Here is a 641-nt window from a genome sequence, read left to right as displayed (position 1 = left end):
ATTTAGGGGTGCAGGGTCCCACCGGCCCCTGGCCCAAAGGAGAGCACAGCACACCGAACGTCTCAGCTGCGGGAGGCAGCGGCTCTGCCCACTGCCAAGGCAAATGTCCCTGAGATGACGCAAGGCACAAAACCTGCACTGCCCTGTGCCTCGAGGGACGGCTGCGGCGACACGCGAGCGGGACAGCGTGCACATGCGGTTCGGTCACTGCCAGCGCTGCTGCGTCTCTGGGTGAGCACAGGGAGCTCCACGTTCCCAGGGCTGTCGCAGCACAAAACTCACCTTGGGAGAATACTTTTCCCCCCCAGGGTGATCACTGGTCCTGCCAAGTCCCACCTTCTCTTTGCTGTCACTGGCCTCACTGCCCTCCTTCTCGTCCAGTTTGATTGCGACCGGGGCCTCTTCACCGGGTTTGATGGAAGCGGGGGAGCTTTTCCCCCCATCTGCGCACAAGGGAAGGAAGCACATTGCAAAGGACTGGTATCCACTCCTGAAGTCAAAGGACACTGCCCCGTCACCACAGGGTAGATGCCACCCCCCTCCCAAAAGCTGGCAGGCACCTACCTGCAACAGCCAGCGGGCAGAACACACCGTCCTCCGTGAGGTGCAGCAGCCCGGGGCTGATAACGGGCACCAGGTCC

At 62.2% G+C, this 641-nt stretch overlaps 1 protein-coding gene across 1 annotated transcript in view; it reads right to left on the bottom strand.

Annotated features, from left to right (window-relative positions):
- Positions 1–641, bottom strand: part of BAP1 (BRCA1 associated protein-1 (ubiquitin carboxy-terminal hydrolase)) — a gene marked incomplete at its 5' end in the record, with an annotated part of 9384 nt that overhangs the window by 1841 nt on the left and 6902 nt on the right. Inside the window, 2 exons of the mRNA XM_009578464.1 lie at positions 283–443; positions 565–641. Of these exons, the coding sequence (XP_009576759.1) occupies positions 283–443; positions 565–641 (238 nt within the window). The remainder of the gene's footprint in view (positions 1–282; positions 444–564) is intronic.

Source organism: Fulmarus glacialis, unplaced genomic scaffold (genome assembly GCF_000690835.1).
Source record: "Fulmarus glacialis isolate BGI_N327 unplaced genomic scaffold, ASM69083v1 scaffold30865, whole genome shotgun sequence".
Taxonomy (NCBI): Eukaryota; Metazoa; Chordata; class Aves; order Procellariiformes; family Procellariidae; genus Fulmarus; species Fulmarus glacialis.
Note: the sequence above shows the minus strand (reverse complement) of the source record. Positions and strands in the feature narration are given on the sequence as shown.